The 26,787-nt window shown below is 40.3% G+C and overlaps 2 protein-coding genes across 2 annotated transcripts in view; both read right to left on the minus strand.

Moving 5' to 3' along the window:
- The window catches only part of cdk5rap2 (CDK5 regulatory subunit associated protein 2), a 128,219-nt gene that overhangs the window by 78,714 nt on the left and 22,718 nt on the right, over positions 1–26,787 (minus strand). The window contains 11 exon segments of the mRNA XM_078226578.1: positions 1,103–1,273; positions 2,917–3,135; positions 3,246–3,338; positions 3,524–3,643; positions 4,340–4,474; positions 10,881–10,934; positions 13,572–13,728; positions 15,706–15,872; positions 16,939–17,062; positions 19,900–19,976; positions 21,123–21,233. Coding sequence (XP_078082704.1) covers positions 1,103–1,273; positions 2,917–3,135; positions 3,246–3,338; positions 3,524–3,643; positions 4,340–4,474; positions 10,881–10,934; positions 13,572–13,728; positions 15,706–15,872; positions 16,939–17,062; positions 19,900–19,976; positions 21,123–21,233 — 1,428 coding nt within the window.
- Positions 5,778–7,105, minus strand: LOC144503024 (uncharacterized). The gene has a single exon (XM_078227528.1). It carries the CDS (start codon positions 7,002–7,004, stop codon positions 5,778–5,780), a length of 1,227 nt encoding a protein of 408 aa, XP_078083654.1. The 5' UTR covers positions 7,005–7,105.

Here is a 26,787-nt window from a genome sequence, read left to right on the forward strand (position 1 = left end):
TATAGACAAACAAAAAAACAGACTGGAGCTTTGTCTTAATTAATGACACCTGTCATTAACTAATTACATCATTACCTAAGTTAAATGGCTTCCAAGGAAGCAGCCTTAAGAAAGATTTTGTATTAGCTCAATAGGCTAGTGCTATTTCACTCAGTCTGGAAAGTTGTAGGATCAAATCCCCACATGGAACTTTGGATTGGAATCAGGAAATATGAAGATAGAAAGCACGATAGTTGATTATTTTTCTACCAGTTGAAAACATATCTTATTTAGAAAAAGTATATTGCTACTACCTATAGCCCACTTATGAATGAATCACTTGAATTGTCAGATTCATCAACTAATATTACTCTTTGATGTTTTCTCTATAGCTCACTGCAATTCTGCCACTATATTGTCAAAGCAAGTCAATCTTGCAATCTGCACATGGAGCCTATTATAATTTAAAGCCTGGATTAAAACTGCAAGCCATTGGATTTTGAACAAAGAAAGAATAAAAATAGTGGTATGGAATATTAGATCAACAGAGTGCAGTGCAGAGCACTGAGACATGAGTGTATCATTTATTCTCAATTACAGCAATAGGTAAGAAGTCCAATGAGAGGACATGAAAAATTACCATGTATTATTTCTAACGATTGACAGTCAACCAAAGAATGTTAATAAGTGGCCACTGCCCTGCATTAACAGATAGATGCAACTAAAACTCAAAGCTACATTTTATTCTATTCAAAATGTGAATGGCATCATTCAGCTAGATATAATTATTAGTAATTGTACAAAGGTATAGAGGTTCAATTCTGTTAACAGATAACAGACAAGAATTAGTTTCAAAATTACAAATAAAGTAATTAGCCCAAAACATGCAGGCTTCCTTTTATTTCCATCAATAAAAAAAGCACAGTTGAGTTTTAATCAACTCTTTAAACAAACTTCCTGATGCGTTACTTACTAGTAATATTTCAGATTCGACTTCAAAAACATTTTTATTTTAAACATTTACCTCACATCTATATCAAAACATAATCCCCGCTGTCTACACTACTAGTTCTTTTCAATCGGATTGTTATTTTTCTACAATAGCTTCTTTTCTGGTCCACACCTGGAGCAGTCTATCCTTGTTATTTAAACTGTCTGTTAGTCGCTCAATGACTAGTTCTTGGCTTTGTAGTTTCTGCTTGTTCTCAATCAGTAGAGTTTGGTACTTGTGTTCCGTTGCACGCTCCTTCTCCGACAACTCAGCACGCAGTTTTTGAATGTGATTTTGAATATCCTGCAGAAAGCAAGATGGACGTGAATTTTAGACCAGTTGTTGAAATGTTTTGTACATAAAGTGATTATTTCAGTTTAGAAACACTTTTGGCATTCAAAATTAATCCACAGACTGTTGGGAGGATTTGATGCCATTCTTCTGCATGCCATATTTTACAAGAATGCTAAAATATCAAAAGGGTGACAACCTTTAGGGAAAGTGATGGCCTAGTGGTATTATTACTAATCTATTGATCCAGAAAACTCAACTAATGTTCTGGGGACCTGGGTTCAAATCCCACTGTGGCAGCTGGTGGAATTTGAATTCAATAAAAAATATCTGGAATTAAGAATCTACCGATGACCATGAAACAATTGTCAGGAATATCCATCTGATTCGTTGAAGGAAATCTGCTGTCTTTTTCTGGTCTAGCCTACATGTGACTCCAGATCCACAGCAATCTGGGTTGACTCTCAACTGCCCTCCAAGAGCAACTAGGGATGGACAATAGATGCTGGCCAGCCCACGACGTTCATGTCCCATGAATGAATTTAAAAACAAACATTTGATATGGCTGGTGTTAATTCATATTATAAATACTTAAGTTTAATTTAGAATCTAGACACATTGAGATTGTTGATCAAGTTTCCATTCTGTTCCCCATTCAGAAAGAAAACGATATAATGGCTAGATTTTTACCGCCCCACCCGCCATGGGAATCAGAGCCGGTGAGGGGCAGGGCATGGGAAGGTCCATTGGCCTTGGGCGGGATTTTACAGTTTTGGGATGAGCCAGGCTGGAGGATGCAGAAACGTCAACTGTTATTCCGATGTTGCTAACTCAATCTTAAATAAGTAAGCATAGGTGATCGGAATCCATCACTTAAAGGTTGGTTTCAGAAGTTTTAATATCAAGAGGAACTTCGTTATTTAGAACCTGAACTTTTCAGAAAAGAGCGGAAGATCTGGATTTTTTAAAAATTGGAGTTACTCGCTTAAAAGCAGAACTTTCTTTAAATCTTTGGAAGGGGAATGGGGCGTTAAAGATTGGAAGGTGGCAAATGTTACACCCTGTTCAAGAAAGGGTAAAGAGATAATCGAGAAAACTGCAGGCTAGTTAGTCTGACCTCGAGTATTGGTCCAGTAGTTCTCTACGATCCATAATGCAGAATTAAATTAATGAACATGTACAAACACATGTGTTTCTCAACATGAATTTGTAACAGGCTGGTCAGACTTCACTCCTTTATTGGCTTTTTCAAACAAAAGGGGAAATCAGTGTTTTAATAAAGGCAATGCTGTAATATTGTTTAGGTTTTCATCACAATGTTTGACATAGGAGTCACATAAGGATATGATTTAGCGCCACATTATTAATGGATTGTGGATACGAGGCATTAAAAATAATTACAGTAAAGCTATCAAAAATTTTAAAAGCCTTAATTATTAAAAACCTCCCAATGAAACTTGATTATTACCTCAAATACAGTTCACCACATTCACAGAACTGGGACTGTACTTCAAAAGTAATTCACTGCACATGAAGCACTTTTTGGATATTCGAGAAATTAAAGAAGCTTTCAAGTTCATTTGTTCTTACCACGAGAAAATACAAACAATTTACTGATATAAATGGCAAAGGAGTGTTACAGGATGGACACTAACATTAACAGTTTTGTCGCCCTTTGCTTTTTGAAGCTGCAGTGCTTCAACCTCTTCTTCCAGCTGACCCTTGGCTTCAGTTAAGTCGTTCAGCTCCTGCTCTTGCCTGTTCAATGCTTTTTGCAATTTCTGGATCTCCGTTACTCTTCTATTGCGATCTGCACGCAGCTCTGCAAGCTCGGTTTCTTTCTCAGTCATGAGACTTTGATATTCTTCTGCTCCCTGAGTATCAAAAACTCTTAAAATTAAAATTCTACATGGAGGAAATCCATTCACCTAAACTCCAAATAGCAAGGTAATTGCAGAAATTGTTAAGCAGTTTTTCCATTTACCTGAAATCTTTGCAGTTGTGCTTTATGTATAGAATCTCTAGCTTTTACCAGAGCATTATCTCGATCTTCAATTTCATGACAAAGCTCGTCGATCTGTTTGAAGATTTTAAAAGAGTAAAACAGCGTGAAAGCACATACAATGCAATTCTAAGTACATGTTTTAACAGATAAGCTTCAAATCCCACCTGTAAAAGGAACATACACCTCCTTTATGGTTGAAAAAAAACAGCTGTCTGCGATGAAGAAACTGTTGATATTCACCTTACTGAGCCACATACCTCTTTATCCTTGGTCTTCAGAGCCAGAGTCAATCCCTGAATAGTTTTATCTCGTTTCAGACTGTTCTGCTTCTCAGCAACCAGCTCATTCTCCTTTTCATTAGCATGTTCTTGAAGAACCTAAAAATTAATGGAATGGAAAATTAAGACAAATTTTCTGAAAACTATTATATTATGAACTAACAAATTTCCTGTCAATAATTAATGCCCTATAAATACACCTGTTTGCTTAACTTTCTTACCGATTTTCACAAAATGTCTTTCCAAATAATCTGCACATTAGATTAGAATTTTTTTGCTGGAGTTCAGACTAATGAGGGGGAATCTCATAGAGACCTATAAAATTCTAACAGGACTAGACAGGGTAGATGCAGGAAGGATGTTCCAGATGGTGAGGATGTCCAGGACCATGGGTTACATTCTGGGGATACAGGGTAGACCATTTAGGACGGAGATGAGGAGACATTTCTTCATTCAAAGAGTGGTGAGCCTGTGGAATTCATTACCACAGGAAGTAGTTGATGCCAAAACATTGAAAGTATTCAAGAGGTGGCTAGATATAGCACTTGGGACGAATAGGATCAAGGTTATGGGGAAAAAGCAGGATTAGACTAGAGTTGGACGATCGACCATGATCGTGATGAATGGCGGAGCAAGCTCAAAGGGCCGAATGGCCTCCTTCTGCTCCTATCTTTATATGTATCCCTTAAGTATTCAAAATCCTTTAGGCAAAGATCACTGTTCATAAATTTAACTTATTATGCATATTTGCACAATTTAGAGATTTTGATGAAACAAATAAGTTTGAATTTGTACCTTATTTGCACCATCTGCTTCCTTCAACTTTTCTTGCAGAGCACGAATACTAACTTCAGCAGTCTCAAGGTCAGCCTTTAGCTGCTTGGCTTCCACTTCCAGCTGTCCCAGTTGCCTCTGTTTTTCAACCAGGTTCTGTTAAGCAGTTAGGGAAAGAAAATACAATGTCCTCGTAAGGTAGTAACATATTAGAAATTATGAAACTCAAGTTATTCAAATTACAGAGAAGGTCCAACATCCCTTCAGACAGCACTGTAATTAAGATGAGATAATAAACCTTCTGCAGTAGCAGATCTCGTGGGGAGTTGCTTATGTCAGTGATCTTACTTCGATATATTTTGCCATCTCTCCTTTTGTGCTCGAGTGTTCTTGATTTCTCTGCAACTTGCCTTGTATCCTAGTATGTAACTATTTTTCTCTCAGTAAGAAGTCTCACAACATCAGGTTAAAGTCCAACAGGCTTATTTGGTAGCACGAGCTTTCTGAGCACTTCACTTGATGAAGGGGCAGCGCTCTGAAAGCTTGTGCTACCAAATAATCCTGTTGGACTTTAACCTGGTGTTGAGAGACTTCTTACTGTGCTTACCCCAATCCAATGTCGGCATCTCCACATTATATTTTTCTCTCAACCTGTGTTTTTGACTTATTGTGATAGCACTATTGTATGAAATCTGTCTACAGGAATTTGTGTGCTTGTTACTTTTTTGGGGTGAAGTTTGTAGTGATGCTACTGAGTTATGCAAATTTTTTGTGGGTTATGTGTGCCTGTGTGCGCACACATCTAATACTTCCATCGGTGTATTCTTAAGTAATGCTGGATTGCCTGGTGGAATGTGTTTGCATCCTTCACTGCGCTTTTATCCTTTAAATGATAGGAAGGAAATTAACTGATGACAAGAAGGGGTGGCGGATGGACCAAAGTTAAATAGGAGCACAGTGATGTAGGCAACAGTCATGGACAAAAAACTGGGCTTGGTGTTTGAAGATTGTGCATAAAACAAATGAGCAGATAGATGGGGCAAAGAAGGCTGTAAATGAGAACAGACGAGGCAGTAGAACATAAGGGGAAAATGGTCATGTACTGGGTGCAAGGCTGGGAACATGAGAGAACAATGGAAGAGCCTTCTTGGTATGTGTGAAAGCTGCAAAATGGTAAATTAGACTCAGGGTCACAGACAGCTTGAGGTTAGAAACTGAGGGTCGTTCAGGTAAACAGGGTTTGAGATGGAGGGGGCCAACAGAGTAGAGAAACTGGGAGGCAAGGAATGAAAAAGGAACTATTGGACCAGAGGGGTCAGAAGTCTGACACCAAACACCTAACATACAAGAGCTTATTTTGGAAATTCCCAAAATGTATTTACGTAAGCATTTTAATTTCTAAATGTTGACAAGAGTACTGAAACAGGAACTGGACACGATATGTTCTCATATGCCAGTCTTAATATTGACATGTAAAAGGAGTAGTAATTAATTTTAGATACAAATTTTGCAAGGCCCAGACAGACAGTTTAACATTACTGGCACCAACTACCTCAGTTTTTAAAGAAGTATAGTCATCTTCTAGATCCGTCCACATTGCTTTTCCAGATGTTGTACTGTTACGGTTACAGGGTTCTTGCAGGGACACTGCGATGTTACATCTTGATGCTGGTCTTCTTCCAGTAAATTTCACATGCTTTGGTATCTTGCTTTTTGCCAAGGAAGGCACTGGTTTGTACTTAATATCCTTAATTTCCTGTATTGCATTAGCAATAGATTGTCTTAAGGGAAAATTTTCAGTTGGCACTGTACAATCAAACATGGATATGGACTTCAGCTGAACCTGCTCAGATTCTTCATCAGTTATCCAATCAATCCTGGTTGAATTTAATGTTGGCATTGATTCAATTTCCAGACTGTCTGTATAAACTGACTGCCCTGAATGAGCAGGACTAGGCAGCTTTCTTGCAACTATAGGACTTCTCAAATCAAAGCACAGACTTTGCGATTGGCTGCTTAGCAGAGATTGGTGCACACTTCCTTTTAACCCACTCCGCGTGGTCCGTCTAGGGGTAGAACAGACTAAGTCACAGAATAAACCTGCTACTCGCACTGACTCGGAACAGAGGCATATTCTCGTCCTGTGCCCACCACTGAAAGTGCGCCAGCAGTTTGAGCAGCGCAAGTTTTTCTTACTGCTTCTCCCTGGTGTCCAGAATTCAGATATAACAGATTCATCCTGTAGAAGCATGCTGTACTGTACAGAAAACGGATTCACACCTTGAGTAGAGATGCGTTCTTTATGTTGGGAAATTTTAGACTTTTCATTACACTGAAAATACAGGTACACAATACATTGAATCAATTGCTCTTTCTCCGCCGTCAACATCTGCAGCCTCTCATTGGCAACAGTCTTAACACGAGCAATAACAATGTCATATTCCAATGCCTTTTCCAACATAAAGGCACATTTACTGCATAAGAACTCTCCTTGGCCATCACGGCTGATAGTATAACCCAATATATAAGAAAGAATAATCTGCAATCTTCTTCTGCCAGAGGTGTGGAAAATCCAACGTCGTTGATTTCCTTGGAGATCACTGGCACACACACGACAAAAACCTTTCATTTTCAGAAAATTAAGCTCTGGGCTTCCTGAAAGATGATCACCGAGCCTCCCTTGCATTGTGGAATACGGATTAAGTTACTGACTTCAAATAGCGCAAAGCTCTTCATTCACGTTTTCTGATTCGGTTTCCGGACATGAAATTTCAAAAAACATGAAAAAAGGGACCAGTTGCAGCTGTATCAAGAGTTGCTATGGTGATCAACTGCATCTTTTCAATGATGAGGCAGGCAGTACCGTCATTAGACTTTCATACACGTACCACAGACTACCGATTCTTACAAAAAGCCACCCTTTACTGGTTTGAACATATCAAGTTCAGATTGATGTTTTTGTCACCATTCTATGAAGACACAAAACCTCATTTCAATAACAATCCCAACATGAAAGGGCAAGATACAGGAAGCACGACCTTCAATCAAGCAGGCTGCTGTCGTTTGTCTTCTCCCCGACGAGAAACTATTTCTTTTGTCCAATACAGATCACCACAACGTGTAGCTGAATTATTCAATTACTGCTGCCTTGCGAAAACTTCTCTCAACTCACCACTTCCCGAAGTAAACGGAAGTGACAAACATGGTCACCAGAATAATACATTTACTGAAGTACCCTTAATGCTTCGGTGTGATCCAGCACAGATTACCGATCAAATTCGTATTCAAGCCTTCCACTGTCGGTGTAGGGTTCTCTTCGTTTAGTGCACAACGACAAATATTTAGGAAGTGCAAGTTAAGCTGTTTGGTAGTTGTTGATGTGGTCCCATGCTTTCACGAGGCCTTTTTTTTTGAAATAAAAGATGTTTTCGACAGGAATTTTCTAGACGGCGACTTCTGTAGAACCAGGCTGTCGTCTTATTTTAGCCCAATAATGTTTGCGTGCTCTCTCAGTAAAACCACAAGTTTCCGGTTGTCGGTGCAGTCGCCAGTGAAAAGCTTGCAACACACATGCAGCGAACAGGACTACATCAAATAAAATTTTCTTCACCAATATATTGCCAATTTTCAAAATAATGTTAAATAAAGTCAAAAATTCGAAGAAGCCATTAACACACACTAATGTAGAATGGTTTTCACCCCAGATTCAGGGCCTTCGTTAACATTTCCTCATTCTCAAACAGGGACTCTGCGTGCAGTTAGTTGGCATCCATTGGTCTAAAATCTTTACTTCTAATCTAAATTTCCATTTGTTCTGCTTTCTGTTTTACAGTTCTGCTTTCTATTCCACAGTCTTCAAAAAAAAAAGCAGCCAGTCGCTTTTCTACATTACTAACATCATGACTTAATCCCTGGTTTCGTAACTTCCTCTACAAGAAAGCCCCCACCCAGCCTGCCAGATTAGAGAATTCATTTTGACCGGTTCAATACAAATACCCACTCCAGATCTCCAACTGTGTCCCTGAACAGTTCTTCACACAGGAGCCGCAAGTTTAACAATCGCGTGTAGTTAGTTACAGGTTCTCTCCTCTAACCACAGTCAAATTGCTCAACGGTAAATCAATTTTACAAGCAGTTTCTGAGGTGCTTGATGCAAATCATTTCTGAGAAACCGCACCAATCATTCCAAACTAGCAGCTTAATTTTGTTCTCCACTTGGCATTTACTTCTTAGACGTGCTCTTGCATTCAGATCGAAAAACCTTTTCTTTTAAAAGGGCAGGTTATAGCGCTCCCCTGCAAATCAAGTTTATCGGGTACAGTCTTGCAATAAACAGGATGAGTACACAGACAATGAGCAAAGTGACAGGGTAGTGAGACAAGTTGTAAGGTTTTATTCTGTCTTCTGAGCTAGATTGTCTGAGTATGTGGAATAGATCGAAGAAACTCACTAGATTTTTTTGCATAATCTGAAATAATGTTATTTCAAATGAAATTTAAAATAATTGGACAACCATTAAACCCTAAAAACAAAGAACGAAACAAAGTTTAAATGCACAGACAATAATGTCCAGAATGTTGGCTTGGAAACCAAACAAAACATACTGTGCTGGTTTTCAGCAGCTGGTCACTAGCAGAGGAGCAATAAACATGCACTGCATCAGTGGTAATGATGCCTCAGCCAGAAGTCTACATACAAGGTTTACAAGCCCCGGTGCTAAAACTGGAATTGAATATATGTAATCTATTAAATAACTTTGTAGTTTGTTAGATTTGCACTGTGCACACTTGGTGAAAAGAATTAAGTGTAAACCTGGTGCTTTTTTAAAAACACTGCTTCAGTGTTGATTATTCCTGCATCTACGAAATAATCATGTCCCCTAAATAGGGAATTTTTAAAAAATGAACCTTAAACTATGAAAATTAGAATATGCAGGGGATGGGAGAAACTAAAGATGATAACCTTATCCTGGAGGAGTGGGTCCATGTGCTTTGGCAGCTCATGAAAAGTGGTTGTTCTTTCATATGTGAATTTCATGATTTATTTGATGATGAGGGGCACTGCAGTGAGCTAGGATTCTTTTCTCACCAGACATTCTATGTCTATGTATTTCCCGTAGCAATCACTCAACAGACATGCGTGCTCGAGATGTGGTCTTTCCCTGATCCCCGAACTGTCCTTGGAAGCTGATTTTCTCTTGGCTTCCCCAACCAATCGGCCAGCTAACCAAGGACTGCTGCTGTGTTATGAACATATGAATAAGAAGCAGAAGCTGATTCAGCCCCTCGGGCCTGCTCCACCATTCAATATCATGGTTGATCTAATTTAAACCTGAACTTCACATTCCTGCATACCCCTGATAACTTTCATCCTCTTACCGATCAAGGGTCTATCTAATTCTGCCTTAGATAGTGAGTACTTGAGATCCATTCAAGTGTGATGGGAAATTAACATAAACACAGGTGGTTGTGGAGGATGATGGATTTCATTGACAGCTCAATGGATTTCTTTCTCAAAATACCACATGTTGATTTTGTTAGAGATCAAAGGGTTCTATTGTAATGGAGAGGGTTTCAAAGAATTCAACTTGCTTGGAAGCTTAGACACTTCAAATCAAAGCTCTGTTCATACATTAGAACTGGGTGCACAGCTGTACAGACTGAACTCACCCCCCTTCCCCAGTGAAATTGACATCTCCCCTTTGTCAGAGGACTTCAATAGGATCTGCTCAAACCTGGAGCTTCTGACAGGGAGAAAAGAAAAATCTCTGCTGCAGAATGGAATGCTGCAAGAACGCCTGCCAGGTGACTCGTGGAGAAAGAGGGGTTGGTGATGTTCCCCTGGACCCTCGGGACCCAGCACACCATGCCCCTGCTTGTGCACAGTATCCGTAAAGACCGCCCAGTGCCATTCCCATTGGCAGGCTGGGTGAATGGCGAGAGGTTGGTGAATGGCTTGTCACATCCGCTAATGACAGTCAAATTAGTGGGTTTGCATAATTATCGGGTTGCCTCCTGCTCTGGGGCTTCGGGATTCCCGCTGGCCATCTGAAGAGGTTGGAGAACCATACATCAAGTTTCAAGTTCGCATGGTGTGTAATAACAAACTGAATTTTTCACTAATTGAACAGTTTATTACAGGGGCCAGAACACCTACTGTGTAGTGGTTCCTTATAATCTCTTACACAGCAAAGGTGTACAATGTAAAGGGAATAAAATCCAAGAAATAAAACTTTTAAAACAAATAAACATTATTCCACCACTTCTAAGCTGTAATAATTTAAATTCAAGTATTACAGTTCACTCATGGACAACCAGTTGGTGTCAGAGACTGAACAATCTAATCTAAAATAAAAATGGAGAAACACAATTGACAAGGAAGCAAGATCCTGAGCAGGGACATCACTCAAGATTCGGGGATGAAGCGATTCTAATTCCATTCATTCACAATGCCCATCATAGACACATGAAAGTACAGACAACCCAAGTGACGGCAAACTAAAAAAGGAAGTTTTCTTTTTTGTTTGACAAAATATATATATACACACACTCAATACAATTACCTGCATTTCCTTTTCAAAGCGATGTCTCTCATTCCCAAGTTCACCTCGAAGGGCCTGTTTAAGGAAGGAAAATGAAGGGGATAAAAGTTATTTATAATGTTGGTAAAATTTAAACCTCTTATTATACTTTGTGAATGTTCATCTGCTGTAATACATTTAAACTGTTCCTACAAAGCAAAATAGTTAGTTGTTAATCACCAGTGGGGTGTGCTAATTGATACCACACCAACCCTTGGGTCCTGCTGACTTGGATTTCTATGAATTAATACAGATATTAGTTTATAGAAAAATCTGAACTCAGCTGAACAAAATCTGTCACAAAATTTTTCCAAATCAAATGAAATACCTTTTCCATTTGATCAGTTCACTGTTTTACATTAAAAAATGAAAGTATTTCAAAACCTTTTAAAATGCCACATTACTGAATGATCAGCAACATGAATAATAAAACGTACCACAATCAAAAATTTGACTTATACAGAGCAAAACAAAAATAAATCAAAAATTACAAAAGGACCTTCTCTTTCTAAAGAAATCTCTATCAGTTTTAGTTTGGTTGGTGAAAATTTTCTGCTGTGGGAAACAAAGTAGGATTGCAATGAACCAAAACCTCAGAATGAGCAGAGGCCTCCCAGCACCAGTGACTCAGCTCCATCAGGCAATATTGCTGTAATCCGACTATACACTACATATGGTGGTAGATTCCTCGGTATGAGAATCTTCACGCTCCAAGTGATTTCACTGTCCTCTCATTACGGAAGAATCTGATGTGGGCTCTGCATGTACATCCACAAAACTGGCAGTTCATGCTGGTGCCTGGGGAACTTATGTAGATGGCTTCCTCTGGGCACATTGCAAATTTGGGCATGTTGCAAGTTTGACACAGATGGTCCATGAAGCATGCTCAGCCAAATTTCAGTGCTTGCCTCCACATGGGCTGCTGTGTTTTCCCAAGAGAGGTGATCTGCAATTCACAAGTTTGCAAGGCAGTTTAGGTTTAAACTGACCACCTTGGTGTTGGTTGATCAGAGGCAGTTTCCTATGGAAGATCTGCTTGTGATTTTATGGTCCTCCATGCAGGGGGAGACATAATCGGTCTGTCTTAGTACTATTTTTGGAATGTAGTCTCCAAGATGTTGAGTCCAGCTTGATGAAAGACCTCGTTGTTTGTGATTTAGTCCTACCATCAAATTCTCATGTTGGATCTCGGATGTCTTTGGTGCAAGGGTTTCACAGCTTTGATGTGGTGTCTATAACAAATCTAGGGTTCTGTGCCATACAGCAGGGCAGTGAGAACAATGCTTTGGTAGAGTTTAAATTTAGTCTTCAGCTTAATGCCACGCTGCTTCCAGGCACAATCATGTAGTCGGTCATGGGCACAGCTTGTTTTCTGTGTGCCATGATAGCTTCATCAATAGTGACACTGCTGGAAAGTACATTACCAAGGTTTGTACAGCTTTGTGCCACCAACAGTTAGGTCTGGTGGTTTTTACCCTCTGCCTGGTACTGGCTGAAACATAACCTTGGTCTTGGGGACACGGAGTTGGATACCAAAGCTTTTGTCAGCACTCAAGAATATATTTAAAAGATGTTTTCCTTGTTATGGGCAGCTAGAGCAAAGTTATCTGCATATAGAAGCTTTCTGACTACTGCCTCTGTGACTTTGTCAGAGATATCAAGACTGGAGAGAGTGAAGAACTTCCCTGCATGTAACTAAATGTTACAGGCATGTCTTTGGTGGTTTCCTTAAGTATTCCAGCAAAAAGAGATTGAAGAATTGGGCATCCTTGCTTAGAACCGCTGGTCATAACAAAGGCATTGGTCACCTTGCCACAAGCACAAACATGCCCAAACATACATAACGCTGCATAATGCGTTAAATGAATATATTCCTAACAATACTAATTTTTGTGTTCTAAAGCCTAACTTTTGAGTGCATCATCATAAAAGACAACAGTAAAATTCAAGTACTGTGATCACTTTAAATGGTTCCCCTTCTTTAGGAATCCCCTCCCAGTATGTTCCAAATTAGTCCTCACTCCACACGGCATGCCGCCGACGGGAGGACACCGCCGGAGATTCATGCAACTTTACTTCCAAACAATGTACCAGCATGGGAGTTCCGTCTTCCAGTTTTTCTCTCTCTCATTGAAGAGATGTCTTGGCAACAGCTCAGCGTAACCTCCAGATAATGTGGGCAGGGGTCAGGAACATGATTAGTGCTGAAAGGCACAGGTACTAATTCACATTCCAATTTCTAGGAGGAAGTAAAACCAAGCCTGCTTATTATAACCTTGCAACTGATCAATATTGATTTGATACAAACATTTTAACCTTTCTCCTTAGCAAAAATATCAGGTCCCAAGAAGGGTACTCTTTCCTTTGAGAAGACCATGCGGGGAGTTCTTGGCTTAAACAATCCTTCCTTCAATCCAGAAACAACAACACTTTCCACTCTTTGCATACTTAGATTGTGTTTAGTGCTCAAAGAAAGTCACTGCTTCTGTAACTGCCAGGCTTTAATAGGAGGAACTATATGGCAAATCATGGGTTAGAGAGCACAGAAACAGAAAATGGTGATTTATGATGCTCAAGTTGAAATACAACTCTATCTTAAATAAGTAAATGCCACATTGGAATTTATTCTTTATGATGCAATTTAGTATAAAGAAGGTTTAAGACCTCACTTACCTCAGATTCACCAACTTTCTTCAGAAGTGCTTCAGTGAGTTCCTGGATCTTTTCTGAAGGATTTGCATGACCGTCCTGCATCTTTGCCTTTTCATTTTGAAGCTGTTCAATAAGGATGTCTTTGCTCTTTATTTTCTCATTCAGCTGTTCAATTAGCCTAAAAATTAACAGCACATCTTTACATGCTATTCCACACATTACATTAAAAAATGAGTGAAAATTGTCAGATATTCAATAAATTCAGGGCTTAGAGTACTGTGCTACCGATTGGCTTCATCATGTACTAGGAATCATGCTTTAATCAAAATATTACAACTATCACAAATATATTAACATTTCCTTGTTAAATATTGACACCAGGAGATGTAAATTAAAGAGACGACAAATTCTGTAAATTTGGTTGCAAGTGTGTTTTTCTTAGCAAAATTGGCAACGTATTTATCGGAATTCAAACACTGCAAGAATTAAACTAATAACATCAACACAATGAAAAGGTCAGTCATTCTGGCACAAAAGGAGGGTATTCAGCCCATCTAATCCATGCTGAATAATTTCAGTAAGATTTCTTTATTCTTGTACTCCAATCCCTTTATATTAAAGGCTAACGTACCATTTATTTTCCTAATTTCCTGCTGTTTCTGCAGTACCTGTATGTTATCTTTCATGATCCTTTATAGTGCAATCTGTTCCCTCTCCTCTATTGTGTAAACCAACTCCACCTTTAGAGTGGAAATTACCTTCCCCTTGATAGTTGTAATTGTAATCTAACCCCTCTCATTTATAGTGTAAACTGAACCATCCACTTCATAATTTAAAGACTTCCTCCTTTTCATCGTGCAATCATAGTTTGGGTTCCACCAGAGCTACTCAGTACCTGACTTCATTACAGCCTTGGCCCCAACATGGAAACAAAGAGCTGAATTCCCGAGAGGAGGTGAGTGTAATTGCCTTTAACGTCAAGGCAGTACTTGAGGGAAGCCCTAGCAAAATTGGAGTTTATGGGAAACGGAGAAAGCCCTCTGCATACCTAGCACAAAAGAAGATGGTTGTGGCTGTTGGAGGTCAATCATCTAAGTCCCAGAACATCACTGCAGGATTTCATAAGGATAGTGTCCTAGGCCCAACCATCTTCATCAATGGCCTTCCCTCCAACATAAGGTCAGAAGTGGGGATGTTCGTTGATGATTGCCCAATATTCAGCACCATTCACTCACAGCTCCTTAGATACTGAAGCAGTCCATGCCCACATGCAGCAAGACCTTGACAACATTCAGGCTTGTCTGCTAAATGGCAAGTTACATTCGTGCTACACAAGTATCAAGCAATGACCCTCTCCAACAAAAGAGAATCCAACCATCTCCCCTGACATTCAATAGCATTACCATCACCGAATCCTCCAGTATCAACATCCTGGGGGTTACAATGACCAGGAACCTAATTGGGCCATCCATATAAATACTATGGCCACAAGGACAGGTCAGAGGCTGGAAATTCTATAGCAAATAACTCACCTCTAGACTCCCCAACGCCTGGCCACCATCTACAAGGCTCAAGTCAGGAGTGTGATGAAATACTTTCCTGTTGCTTGGATGAGTGTCACTGCACCAACACTCAAGAGTTCAATACCATCAAGACAAAGCAGCCTGCTTGATTGTCATCCCATCCACTACCTTCAACATTCATTCCTTCTACAACCGATGCACAGTGGCAGCAGTGTGTACCATCTGCACTATGCACTGCAGCAACTCACCAAAACTCCTTCGACAGCACCTTCCACAACTGCAACCTCTACCATTTAGAAGGACAAGGGCAGCCAATGGATGCGTACACCACCACCTGCAAGTTTCCTCCAAGTTACACACCATCCTGACTTGGAACTACGTTGCCATCCCTTCAGTATCACTGGGTCAAAATCCTGGAATTCCCTTCCTAACAGCGCTGTGGGCGTACCTACACTACATGGGCTGCAGCAATTCAAGATGGCAGCTCACCACCACATTTTCAAGGGCAATTAGGGATGGGCAACAAATGCTGGCTTGGCCAACAACACCCACATCCTGAGAAAGAATAAAAAAACTAGTCCCTTTTTAAAAATGTTTTGACAATGGAAAACTAAAATTTAAAAGAAACTCACTGTTCAGTCTCTGTGGGATTCTTGCTTTGCTCTGGGGGCAAAGGTGATCCCATACGATTCTGTTTGTTAATTGTCAGGATCTGCTTCTCCAGGTTAAAACTCCGAATCTTCTCTTGCTCTGCAATAGCAGCCACCTTTTCCAACTCTGCCTGGGTAGTTTTAACATCCTAGTTATAAGGAAAAAAAATGATTTGAACCCAGTAAATTTTCAGTCGGATATTTTCAAAATTCATAAGAGGTTTCTTTTTCCCATCCACCAAAAATGTATTTTCACTTATTCAAGTGAATAAAAGAAAGTGATAATTCTCTTGCCTGATGGGGATTAAACTCCAGCAAAACAATTTTTAAAAATCAGTTTCATTTCAAAGGGAAATGATGGACCTGAATTTTCATGGAGTTTGTCCCGACCTCCCATTGTAACTTCAGAATCCCTTTAGTGCAGAAGGAATCCTTTCAGCCCATCAAGTCTGCACCAACTCTCTGACAGAATATCTTATCCAGGCCCTCTCCTCCACCATATCTCTGTAACCCTATACATTTACCATGGCTAATCCATCTAACCTACACAAATTGGAGTGTGGAAGGAAACCCACGCAGATAGGGGGAGAACGTGCAAACTCCACACAGACAGTCACCCACGGCTAGAATTGAACCCAGGTCCTGGTGTTGTGAGGTAGCAGTGCTAACCACTGTGCTACCCCAACTTTAATGGAAGGACAGTAACAACCTCAGATAAACATGTACCTGGTTGTTTATAGATATTCCACAGGCCCCCTTCTGAACTTGCTGCAGGACAGTAGAACGAGCCTTGCATAAATTCAGGACCATGGACTGGGTATAATGGATGGTTGCATTAATGCACTGGGAAGAAGGGGGGATCCTGTACATGTGCCAGGAAAGAAGTTACAGTGTTGCATCACTGTATGCTCCACTCTAAAAGTATGTGTCAAAATGAAGACCAGGATAGCAAAACCATGACAGACTAAGAAGGGAAAATGCCAATGAGAAAGTAGTGTCAATGCCAGCAATAATAACTAGTTCCCTAGGCTAAATTTAGGATGCCTGCTCAAGAATAGGTCAGCTACAATATTTCACAATGGAACAAACTATATCTACCAAAGAACTGTGCCCAAACTACCTCATCTAATAGTTTCTTGCCAAATAGGTAAAAGTTTGTTAACCCAAACATGATCTTTGGCTTAAACAAATTGATAAGATATAAAACATATTCACCTCCTCCAAGAGATGGATCTGGTTACTGAGGAGCTGTTTCACCTGAAGTATCTCCTTCTGAGCTCCATCTTTCACGCGCTGAATTTCCACATCATTATTGCCAGCCAAACTCTCCACCGCTTTCCTGTTGTATTATTAACAGCAAAACCTTTACTGTTAGAAGTTTCCTCTGTTTTACAAATGAGCAACTATGTTTGCAAGCATTTTGGACAGAAAGGAAAGAAAACCTTTCAGAAGCAAAAGTACTGTCACTCATTGTTAAATTAAAATTGAAATGTGATAAAATATCTTAAAAAGTTAAACCAGAAATATATTGGAGAAGTGGTTTCTACTAGAAGAAAACGTGTTTTGGAAATTTACCAGTGTTGTAGAGCTAAAGATGGTTTAAAAAAAAATTGGTATCTAAGAATATGCTTACATGCTCATATTTCCTTATCGTTCTTCAATGAAAAAATGAATCAATTATATCCAAATACCTGCAACTATAAGGTTGAGTAGCAATTTAAATGATTACTAATCATTAATGTAAGGCAAAAAGTTGAACAAAAGTGCAATCACTGTCTGCTACAAATGAGACAACAAAGTGCATTTCAAATAATGTCACATGAGTTCAACTTGTGGCCAAAACCTCAAACTCCGAGGGACGCGTGATACAACTGCAGAGTGTCAGCTTTGAGACCTGAACAGAACGGACCCTGCAAAAACAGTTATCTCCTTAAGTCCTACTCATCAGAACTGAGCTGATAAATTATATAATAGTGGGAGCATTGTTCCATATGTGAACTATTACATACTGAGCAAAATGTCAGAACATCTTGTTCACCTACATCCCTTGATCTTTATTTATCAAATTCCATTCCAATAGTGCTCCAATTATTACTTCCAATAATACTATGCTCCAATTAATCAATTCAGAATTTTCAATTTCAAAAACCTGCTGCTCCCTCCCTCCATGTGAGCAATCTTCCTCAACTTCACTTCACTGCAGATTCTACATATCCCAAACACCATGCTCCACATCGGAGGCCACCTTCTGGAATTCCCTCCCAAAACAACTCCACCTTACTGCCTTCATCCTGCTTTGAAAATTTTTCCCCAAAATACATTCCATAGGAACATCAGAAATAGGAGCAGGAGTAGGCCCCAAGACTCCTCAGCCAATATGATTATGACTGATCTTCAAATTCAATTCCATTTTCCCAACCAGATCCTCATTTTCCTCCAATCTAAAAATCTTTTGATCTTAGTCTTGAATGTACTCAACAACTGATTATCTGGAATTGAGAATTTCAAAGATGCACAACTGTCTTATTGGAGAATTTCTCATTTCAGCCCAAATGAAAAATATTGCTGAAATTATACTCCATAATGCTAACTCTCCAACCGAAGGAACCAGCCTCTCAACATTTACCCCATCAAGCCTACCTTGTCATTTCTTCAACTATTTTTGATCTGATTTCTTTTTAAATTCTCCTAAATTGCTCCGTTCTCTGACTGGCATCTGTCTTCCTGCCTTGCACAGTCCCTGTGACATGCACTTTTACTGAAGAAGGTGAGCTACATGCTGTTGTATCACTTATTTATGTTTGTTCAGTTTGTAACTTGCAGCTTTATCAGAAAGAAATAAATGTGGTTTAGAATGGTATAGAGATATTAATACACAAGACTTCAATTAAAATTATATTGCACAAAAGCCTTAGTGTTCACTCAACCATAACAGATAACTGTAACTGTTCTATCATTGAAATTAATTATTTAAAAATTTCTAATTGCTCAGTTAGTTTTCCTTTTCTAGCTGCTTTGATCTTTTGATCCTTCCCTTCGGATAAGATTTGAATTTCCTATTAAAACTGAAACAGTTCCTTGTAGCTTTTAAAATTCTGACATCATGAAGAAACTGAAACAAAAATTGTTGAGCGACAGTCCTCAAAAAGGTGTTTTACATTTAAATTCATTTCTAATAGGCCGATGAGAATCACAAGCATTCTCAGTTCATTACCTCAATCAAGTCTTCAGCATACACATTAAGTATCGATTAGATACTTAAGGGGTTTCCACAATGCTAATACAAGAAGTATGATAAATAAATAATGAGTGGCCTAGGAACAGCAGAAACCAAAGTTTAAGACGTGTGCTTGTTCAAATATTGTTGCACATTTAAATCTACATCCCCTTGCTGCATTATAATAACCATCCCTTCTTGGTTGGTTTTTCTCAGATTTACAAACTTTTTGACTACTCTGCTTAATTAAAACATTTTGAATATTCTGTTTAATAATTAAACTGACTCATCTACTGAGCTCCCAAATAACTCAAAGAGTAAGAGAGAACAAATATGGACTAGAGGGTCTTGGGTTCAATTCCTGGTCTGTGCTGACTGACTTATTTGGGAAACTACAACAGGACTCAGCACAGCAGATGCTGGGTGTCTGGAAAAAAAATGGTCATTGATCTGAAACATTGGGTGGAATTTTCCATATGTTCCCTCTGGCGGGATTGAGCGGGAGGGTGCAAACATCAGGAAACCCAACACACCATATGCGGGAGGGGAAGTTAATGGATGTCCTGCCCATTAACTTTGATTCCCCCTCCTCTGATGCTGAGCAAAACTCAGCAATGCGGAGCTAGGGGGTGAATCCTGCTAAAGAGTACACTTGTGGGCTTTGGGTCAGGACGTGATTAGAGTTTTCTATGTTGTCTGCTGACAATTAGTATGCAGGCTCAGCTGTCAAGAATGACCATTTGGATAAGGTTCCATTGTCACGGAACCGTACTCATACGGAAAAGGGGAGACAATTTTTTAAAAATATGTTACTCAGGGAATCAGTAACTTGTAATCTGCATTTTTTAATTTCAAATACAAAAAAGTGAAACATATACCTAGACTGGGAAAGATTTAGAAGTTGACCAAGTGATTCTCAGGTCTTTTAAAAATATGCTTAATATTTAACCGATACTTACGAAGCTTTGACAAGAAGTTCCTGTTTCTCTTTTAGCTCACGCTTCAAACTCTCCAATTCCACTTTGAGTTCAATATTCTGCAAAATCAATAAGAAAAGCCCACCAACTAATAAATCAGAAAAATGGAATGGTTTAGATGCTGCTAATAAATCAGGATATTTAAGGCACATGTCACCAGTGTTCTACAATGTGCAAAGCCTTTTCTATGGGACTATAGGCTGAACAATGTGTCCTGGCTCACAATGCTGCAGGTTTTACACGCGCATTTTTAAGGATCAACAGTCTTAAAACTGGCTTCAATAGCTTCCAATAAAAGTTAGCCCATAGCAAAACAATCAATTCAGCAAACTGACAAGTTAATGTTTTGCCATTTTGTTCTACATTAAATGACATCTGCATGAGTTATAAACACGAATCCCAATCAATAATAAATAGGCCAAAGACAATGGGAGGGATTTTCCACCCCCTCCAGCTGGTGGGATCTTCCAGTCCTGCTGATGTCAATCCCCGGCATTGGAGTAGGCGAGCTATACAGAACATCAGTGACCTTGGCGGTATCGGAAGATCCCACGGGAGGCCAATGGCCGCTGCCATAAAACATGCTGTGTGTGCTTAATACATGTACAAGGTGTCAAGAATTTATAATGGTGGATTAGTGATCTGGTTAAACGCACAAACTGGTCATGAAGAGGTAAATCTATAGGACAGATCCTTGTGGATGGAGAATTGCACCAAGGACAACACACAGTTGAGCTAGTGGATGGGGTGCCAATTAAGCAGACTGCTTTATCCCGGGTGATGTTGAGCTTCTTGAGTTTTGTTACAGCCGCAATGATCACAGCAATTGGAAGGGATTCCATCATACCCCTGTATTCTGCCTTGTAAATGCCAGAGGCATTTGTCACAACACACTCAGCTTCTGACCTGCTCTAATAGCCAAGGTACTTTTGTGGCTGGTCAACAGCAACCCCTAGAACCTGATGAAAGGTCACTGACCGGAAATGTTTCTTTTTCCACAGTTGCTTCTTACCCCGAGTGTTTCCAGCCATTCCCAGCTTTATTTCCAATCTCTAGAATTGTCATTTTGAATAATAAAAATAAAACCTGCTTTGTGGGCATCAGTTTGTTGAAAGCTGGCTAAGAGTGCACTAATCTCCCCTACGCATTGGCAAGTGTGCGCATCATTGGCACTAAAATGTTCCAGCATGATTTTAATCTCTTACCATCTTAAAGATATCTTCGCTGCCATCATCAAACTTCTGTTGCATCCGCTCCTCCAGGAAGTAGATTCGAAGTTTGAGGTTAAAATTTTCTTTCTTTAGCTCGGTGATTTCCTGCAAGATCAAAAAATAGTGATGATGCGACATGGCAGCAGGTAGTGTACATCTTTCAATCCATCGAAAATTTACCTTGGCACTCAAATGTTAGCATGGACTTTCCAACAGTGCAACCACTGAGAAGATGCGGGACCATTCAGCAGCCAAAGCTTTCAGAAATCATGGGCGTGATCTTACTGGCCGTTCACGCCACGCTCCCGCTGCAGCGAAGTTGGAATTTGGTGGCCAGCCAAATCTCCATTCACTGCAGTGGGATAGGAAAATCCCACCAGCGTGAATGGTGATAAGATTCTGGCCCTCGTTTTTCAAGTCTTGTTACAGAACGGGAAGCATTCCTTACAGGTACAGCAATAGAAGGGTACACATGATGTAACGTGAGCCACTGACTCCGACTGAGTGTATACTGAAAAACTTGTGACTGGCTTTGAAACTTAAAAAGTTCAAATACAGAAAACAGTTATGTTGGTGTTGTAATTTCAGATTTCAGCTGATAAAAGTTCTATAACTTAAAATTGACTGATCTAAAGATACTTTTTCAGATCCGCTTGCATTAACAAATCCTTAAGGAACAATTAGGACTAGGAACCCGGGTTCGATTCCCGGCTTGGGTCACTGTCTGTGCAGAGACTTCACGTTCTCCCAGTGTCTGCATGGGTTTCCTTCGGGTGCTCTGGTTTTCTCTCACAGTCTGGAAGACGTGCTTGTTAGGTGCATTGGCCATGCTAAATTCTCCCCCAGTGTACCCGAACAGGTGCCAGAGTGTGGCGACTAGGGGATTTTCACAGTAACTTCATTGCAATGTTAATGTAAGCCTACTTATGACACTAATAAACTTAACTTAATTAACATCCTGCAAAAACTAAGCAAAGAGGGAACAGAGGATTAATGGACAGGAGGCAAATAGTAGAGATAAATGAAGCATTTTCAACTTGGCAGGTAGTGACTACTGGAATGCCACAAGGAGCAGTGCTGGGGCCTTAACTCTTTAGCATCCACACTGATGTCGTATACAGGGAGTAATATATCTAAGTTTGTTGACGATACAAAGGTAGGTGGGAATGCAACTTGTGAGGCAGGTACACAGAGGCTTCAAAAAGATACAGACAAGTCAAGTGAGTGGGCAGATGGAGTATAATGCAGGGAAGTGTGCAATTAATCACTTTGGTTGTAAGAATAGAAAAGCAGATTTTTAAAAAAACACATGAAACTGGTAAGTGTTGATGTCCAGAATTGGTGCACTCATGCAAATACCACAAGCAATTAGGAATCCAAATGGCATATTGGCCTTTATTGCAAGTGGATTGGAGTACAAGAATAAAAAAAGTGTTGCTACACAGGGCGTTGGTGAGATCACACATGGAATACTATATGCAATCTTGGTCTCCATACTTAAAGAACGGTATACTTGCAATGGAGGCAGGGCAGGGAAGGTTCACTAGATTGGTCGCAAGGATGAGAGCCTGAGTAAATTGGGTCTTTATTCTCTGCAGTTTAGAAGAATGAGAGTGATCCCACTGAAACATAAAATTATGAAGGGGCCTAAGAGGATACATACTGAGAGCACGTTTCTCCTGGCAGGGGAATATAGAACAAGGGTGCACAATCTCAGGGTAAGAGGCCAATGATTTAGGACTGAGATGGAGGGGAAATTTCTTCACTCAAATGGTTGTAAATATTTGGAATTCTCAACCCCAGAGGGTGTGGATACGGGATACACCATCACTGAAGATATTTGAGGCTCAGAATCAAGGGTCGTGGGGATTGGCAGGAAAATTAAGTCGAATATCAGCCATGATCATATTGAACAGTGGAGTAGGCTTGATGGATCACATGGTCTTCTTCTGTTCCTATGTTTATATATTCTAAAAATACTAACTAAAAACATAAGTCTATGCACAAAGTTAAACAAGAATCTTTACAAACCTCAGTAATATATGTTAATAGTATCAGCAACTTCTAAATTTACAAAGCGCCATCTAGACTATCACTTCACTGAAATAGAGTCCTCCCATCTTCAAACTAGCCATTTTCAAGGAAGCCTTAAAAGAATGATTTGACAATAATTCCATTATTATTATTATTTGACAATGATATTATCAATAATAAAAGTAATGCACATATTAGCTATTTGCAGTGCAAAAATGAGAAATCAAATAAAAACCAAATGAACCTATTTTATAATTTTATTCATGTCCACATACTTTCAAGCAGAGCCAAAGATTTCCTCCTTGTTATGAACAGGGAAAATGGAAGTTTTAACTTTGGGCAACCTAACAATCAATCTTGATTGGAGATAGAATTTTCACCACTAAATTGAATGATCATGGGTGAAATTTTCAATTTTTTTGACTAAGTGTCAACTCGGGTGGAATGTGTAGATGTGTAGCCCACCAGTTCCACTGCCAGCTCCTCCTGTCTTATCTTTTGACATTTGGTCAAAACTAAATCCTGGAGGAAAGTGCCATGATGTCACACTGGCAGGGAAGGCAATATCCATAGAACCATAGAATCCCTACAGTGCAGAAGGAGGCCATTCGGCCCATCGAGTCTGCACCGACCACAATCCCACCCAGGCCCTACCCCCATATCCCTACACATTTACCCGCTAATCCCTCTAACCTACACATCTCAGGACACTAAGGGGCAATTTTTTTTTTAAACCTGGCCAATCAACCCAACCTGCACATCTTTGGACTGTGGGAGGAAACCGGAGCACCCGGAGGAAACCCATGCAGACACGAGGAGAATGTGCAAACTCCACACAGACAGTGACCCGAGCCGGGAATCGAACCCGGGACCCTGGAGCTGTGAAGCAGCAGTGCTAACCACTGTGCTACCGTGCCGCTATCGGTCTTCAAAAAAAGGGCATTCCAATTTTTTTTAAAAACGGAAAAGATTCCTTCCCCATGGACACGGGAATCATGCCAGGATGCTGCCCTGGCGTGATCCTCTACCCATTAGAGGCTGTACTTAACTGTGCGCCCCTGGTGGGCTCGCCAGGTCCCCATCTGTCTAAAGCTGTTGCAAATCCGGCTGATGTGATGTCATGTCAGCAGGGTAGGGAAATCCTAATGACAGGCAATAATAGAGCAGGAACGCCCGCTAACAATATGGCAATGGAGTTCCCGACCTCTCATGATGGGAACTCCATTAAATCATTGGCAGAACTCCATTACATCATTGTTCCACCAATCAGAACGGGAAATCCCAGCAGTGCAAAAGCGTTTGGGATTGCCATTGGATTCTTTGCCCCGCTGCCATTCCCGCCTACCAAAAACAGGGGCAGAAAATCCCCCCCACACGTCAAGTTTCACTCTTGAAACTGGAGCACATAATTTAGGTTGACATTTCAGTGCAGTACTGAGGGAGTACTTTCATAGGCATCATCTTTCATTAAGCCAAATTCCTTCTGCCGATGTCATGGGTGTAAAGGATGCCATGACATAAATGGAAAAGGAACAGGCAACTCCCAAGGGACAGGCTGTTCCCCCAGTCCTCTAGTCAGTATACATTTCCTCAGCCTGCATCACCGAGACAGATTCAATGGTTCGTTATCTAATTCCTATTTATGATCCTTTATTGTGCACAAATATGCTACTGTGTGTGATGCATAACAGTAACGCTTCAAAATCAACTAAATGACTACAAAGCAGCTAGGGATATGAAAAGCAGTACAGGTTTGGTACAATGCAAGAATGAAAGAAAAGACTTATCAATTGTCATGTTGAGATCAAAATGGAGGAGGTATTGGGGTTCTCGAGAAACATTAAGGTAGACAAGTCTCCAGGGCCTGATGGGGTATACCCCAGAATACTGAGAGACGCAAGGGAGGAAATTGCTTGGGCCTTGAGAGAAATCTTTGTATCCTCACTGGCTGCAGGGGAGGTCCCAGAGGACTGGAGAATGACCAATGTTGTTCCTTTGTTTAAGAAGGGTAGCAAGAATAATCCAGCTAATTACAGGCCGGTGAGCCTTACATCAGTGGTAGGGAAATTATTGGAGAGGATTCTTCGAGACAAGATTTATTCCCACTTGGAAATAAGTGGACGTATTAGTGAGAGGCAACATGGTTTTCTGAAGGGGAGGTCGTATCTCACGAACTTGATCGGGTTTTTCGAGGAAGTGACGAAGGTGATTGATGAGGGTAGGGCAGTGGATGTTGTCTACATGGACTTCAGTAAGGCCTTTGACAAGGTCCCTCATGGCAGACTGGTGCAGAAGGTAAAGTCACATGGGATCAGAGGTGAGCTGGCAAGGTGGATGCAAAACTGGCTCGGTCAAAGAAGACAGAGGGTAGCAGCGGAAGGGTGCGTTTCTGAAGGGAGGGCTGTGACAAGTGGCATTCCTCAGGGATCAGTGCTGGGACCTTTGCTGTTTGTAATATATATATATAAATGATTTGGAGGAAAATATAACTGGTTTGATTAGTAAGTTTGCGGACGACACAAAAGTTGGTGGATTTGCGGATAACGATGAGGACCATCAGAGGATACAGCAGGATATAGATCGGTTGGAGACTTGGGCGGAGAGATGGCAGATGGAGTTTAATCCGGACAAATGTGAGGTAATGCATTTTGGAAGGTCTAATAAAGATAGGAAGTAAATAGTAAATGGCAGAACCCTTAAGAGTATTGATAGGCAAAGGGATCTGGGTGTACAGGTACACAGGTCACTGAAAGTGGCAATGCAGGTGGAGAAGGTAGTCAAGAAGGCATACTGCTGCATGCTTGCCTTCATCAGCCGGGGTATTGAGTTTAAAAATTGGCAAGTCGTGTTGCAGCATTATAGAACCTTAGTTAGGCCGCACCTGGAATACAGTGTTCAATTCTGGTCGCCACACTACCAGAAGGATGTGAAGGCTTTGGAGAGGGTACAGAAAAAATTTACCAGGATGTTGCCTGGTATGGAGGGCATCAGCTATGAGAAGAGGTTGGAAAACTTGGTTTGTTCTCACTGGAACGATGGAGGTTGAGGGGCGACCTGAAAGAAGTTTACAAGATTATGAGAGGCATGGACAGAGTGGATAGTCAGAAGCTTTTTCCCAGGGTGGAAGAGTCAATTACTAGGGGGCATAGGTTTAGGGTGCGAGGGGCAAGGTTTAAAGGAGATGTACGAGGCAGATTTTTTACACAGAGGGTGGTGGGTGCCTGGAACTCGTTACCGGGGGAGGTAGTGGAAGCGGATACAGTAGTGATTTTTAAAGGGTGTCTTGACAAATACATGAATAGGATGGGAATAGAGGGATATGGTCCCCGGAAGGGTAGGGGGTTTTAGTTAAGTTGGGCACATGGTCGGTGCAGGTTTGGAGGGCCGAAGGGCCTGTTCCTGTGCTGTAATTTTCCTTGTTCTTTGTATTATTCAATCCACATTCTTTTAAAGTTCTGCCTATAGAGCAGTTGATCAAAGATGCAAGTTTCCAAGTATTCAAAAAGCTGAATTGTTTATTTTGAATATAGTATCTCGTCAGTAAGTTGTCTTCCCCTATAGCTGCATTAGTTCAGGAAAAATGCACTATTGATACAGTACAACAGTTATGATATCAACAAATTGA

Source organism: Mustelus asterias, chromosome 13 (assembly GCF_964213995.1).
Source record: "Mustelus asterias chromosome 13, sMusAst1.hap1.1, whole genome shotgun sequence".
Taxonomy (NCBI): Eukaryota; Metazoa; Chordata; class Chondrichthyes; order Carcharhiniformes; family Triakidae; genus Mustelus; species Mustelus asterias.

Excerpts from the sequence above, each read along its gene's own strand:
- LOC144503024 (XM_078227528.1), bottom strand. The coding sequence starts at position 7,004 with ATGCAAGGGAGGCTCGGTGATCATCTTTCAGGAAGCCCAGAGCTTAAT.